The sequence below is a fragment of the Cystoisospora suis genome, assembly GCF_002600585.1.
Source record: "Cystoisospora suis strain Wien I chromosome Unknown contig_4295, whole genome shotgun sequence".
NCBI lineage: Eukaryota > Apicomplexa > Conoidasida > Eucoccidiorida > Sarcocystidae > Cystoisospora > Cystoisospora suis.
Genome location: NW_027157087.1, coordinates 1,868 through 3,118, shown reverse-complemented (window position 1 = coordinate 3,118; position 1,251 = coordinate 1,868). Strand labels below are relative to the sequence as shown.

The 1,251-nt window shown below is 56.5% G+C and overlaps 1 protein-coding gene across 1 annotated transcript; it reads left to right on the top strand.

The window, feature by feature from the left end:
* Window positions 1-944, top strand: CSUI_007913 (uncharacterized protein; the record flags this gene model as incomplete). Its single annotated transcript, XM_068068056.1, has 1 exon — window positions 1-944. A coding segment is annotated over one exon (305 nt), but the record flags the coding sequence as incomplete, so codon positions are not given.
* Window positions 945-1,251: the final 307 nt, after the last annotated feature.

Here is a 1,251-nt window from a genome sequence, read left to right as displayed (position 1 = left end):
CCGGGGGTGCTGAAGAAAAGGGCATCGGGCGCAGCACTGGTTTCGACGGCTTGTTGAACTGTTTTTTCGGGGAGCAGGCAGTAAGAGCTGCACAGACGACCAAGGCTGAGTCGCCCTCGCGATACGCTTCCTTAGGAACTTGGTACTACAGAGAGGAGGAGAGTAGAGTTACAATTCGCATCGTCTTAACGAATATGGGATCCGGGCATAGCGCTAAAAGTGGCGAGTCTGTCGCTGGTTCGGAGCAAGTGCAGGGGATTACTGCGCAACCCGCAAGGACTTCAGGCGGTCACCGGTGTGTTTAGAGCTCTTAACCAAAGAAGCAGGAGAAGCTGCGATCGTCTTTTGCGTATATGCCGGGGTGCCTGGTAAGCGACTGCCGAGCAACAATGACTGCAGAAGTCGCCTGCATGACCGTGCGTACATTGTTTGTCTATGCAGGGCCCTTTCTTAACTCAGTCAGCGGAGGAGTCTTCGGACGACGCCTGGTAAGCGTGCCTGTGGCTTGCCTCGTCTACCCGCGCATGGGAGAGGACAGTGAACTCCGAGCTTCTGCCCAGAGGACAAGCGCGTAAACCGAGCCGTCTCTGTACTCTTATTTCCGGACATAGTCTGCTTGCAAAACAAGCGACCACCGCCTCCAGAATCCCTACGCGAGGTCTGCCGAGGGAGCCGCTCAAGTGACGCATGCATCTCGCATGCAGGAATGCCATAGCCGACCAGTGCTAACGAAAAGGATGACTAGCGCGGTTGCCCGTGTTCCGTGCCTGTGAGTGGACTTTGGGTGCGTGTCGTGTCTCCATAGTTGCGCATATAAACGCTGGGTCCTTGGCAAACTTTGCGCACGACCGTACTCGGGCGCGACACCCGAGACGGAATAAACTGCTGAAACAACTTGGTTATCCCCGCTACCCCGGGCGGCCCCCGCGGAGTGAAGCAGCGTTTCTTGTTCAACTGCTGGCGGGGACCTCTGACACTCGCTGTCTGGGACAGAAGGCGCGTAGACTACATTGGTATCACTTTGAATGGGACACCACCGCCAAAACATCGGCCTCCCCGAAAGCGTACACTCGATCTGTGGAAACGCGGGTCAAAAGATGAGGACTGGGACACGTCGGCATGCAATGCTACGCACGCCCAACTCCGAGGTTGCTGGCCCCTGGAAAAGCAGCTGCAAGCTGGCCCTAAACCATAAACTAGAGGACTTAATCCTGAATCCCACGGCCAGCCTGTCCAACAAGCCCCAAGCTG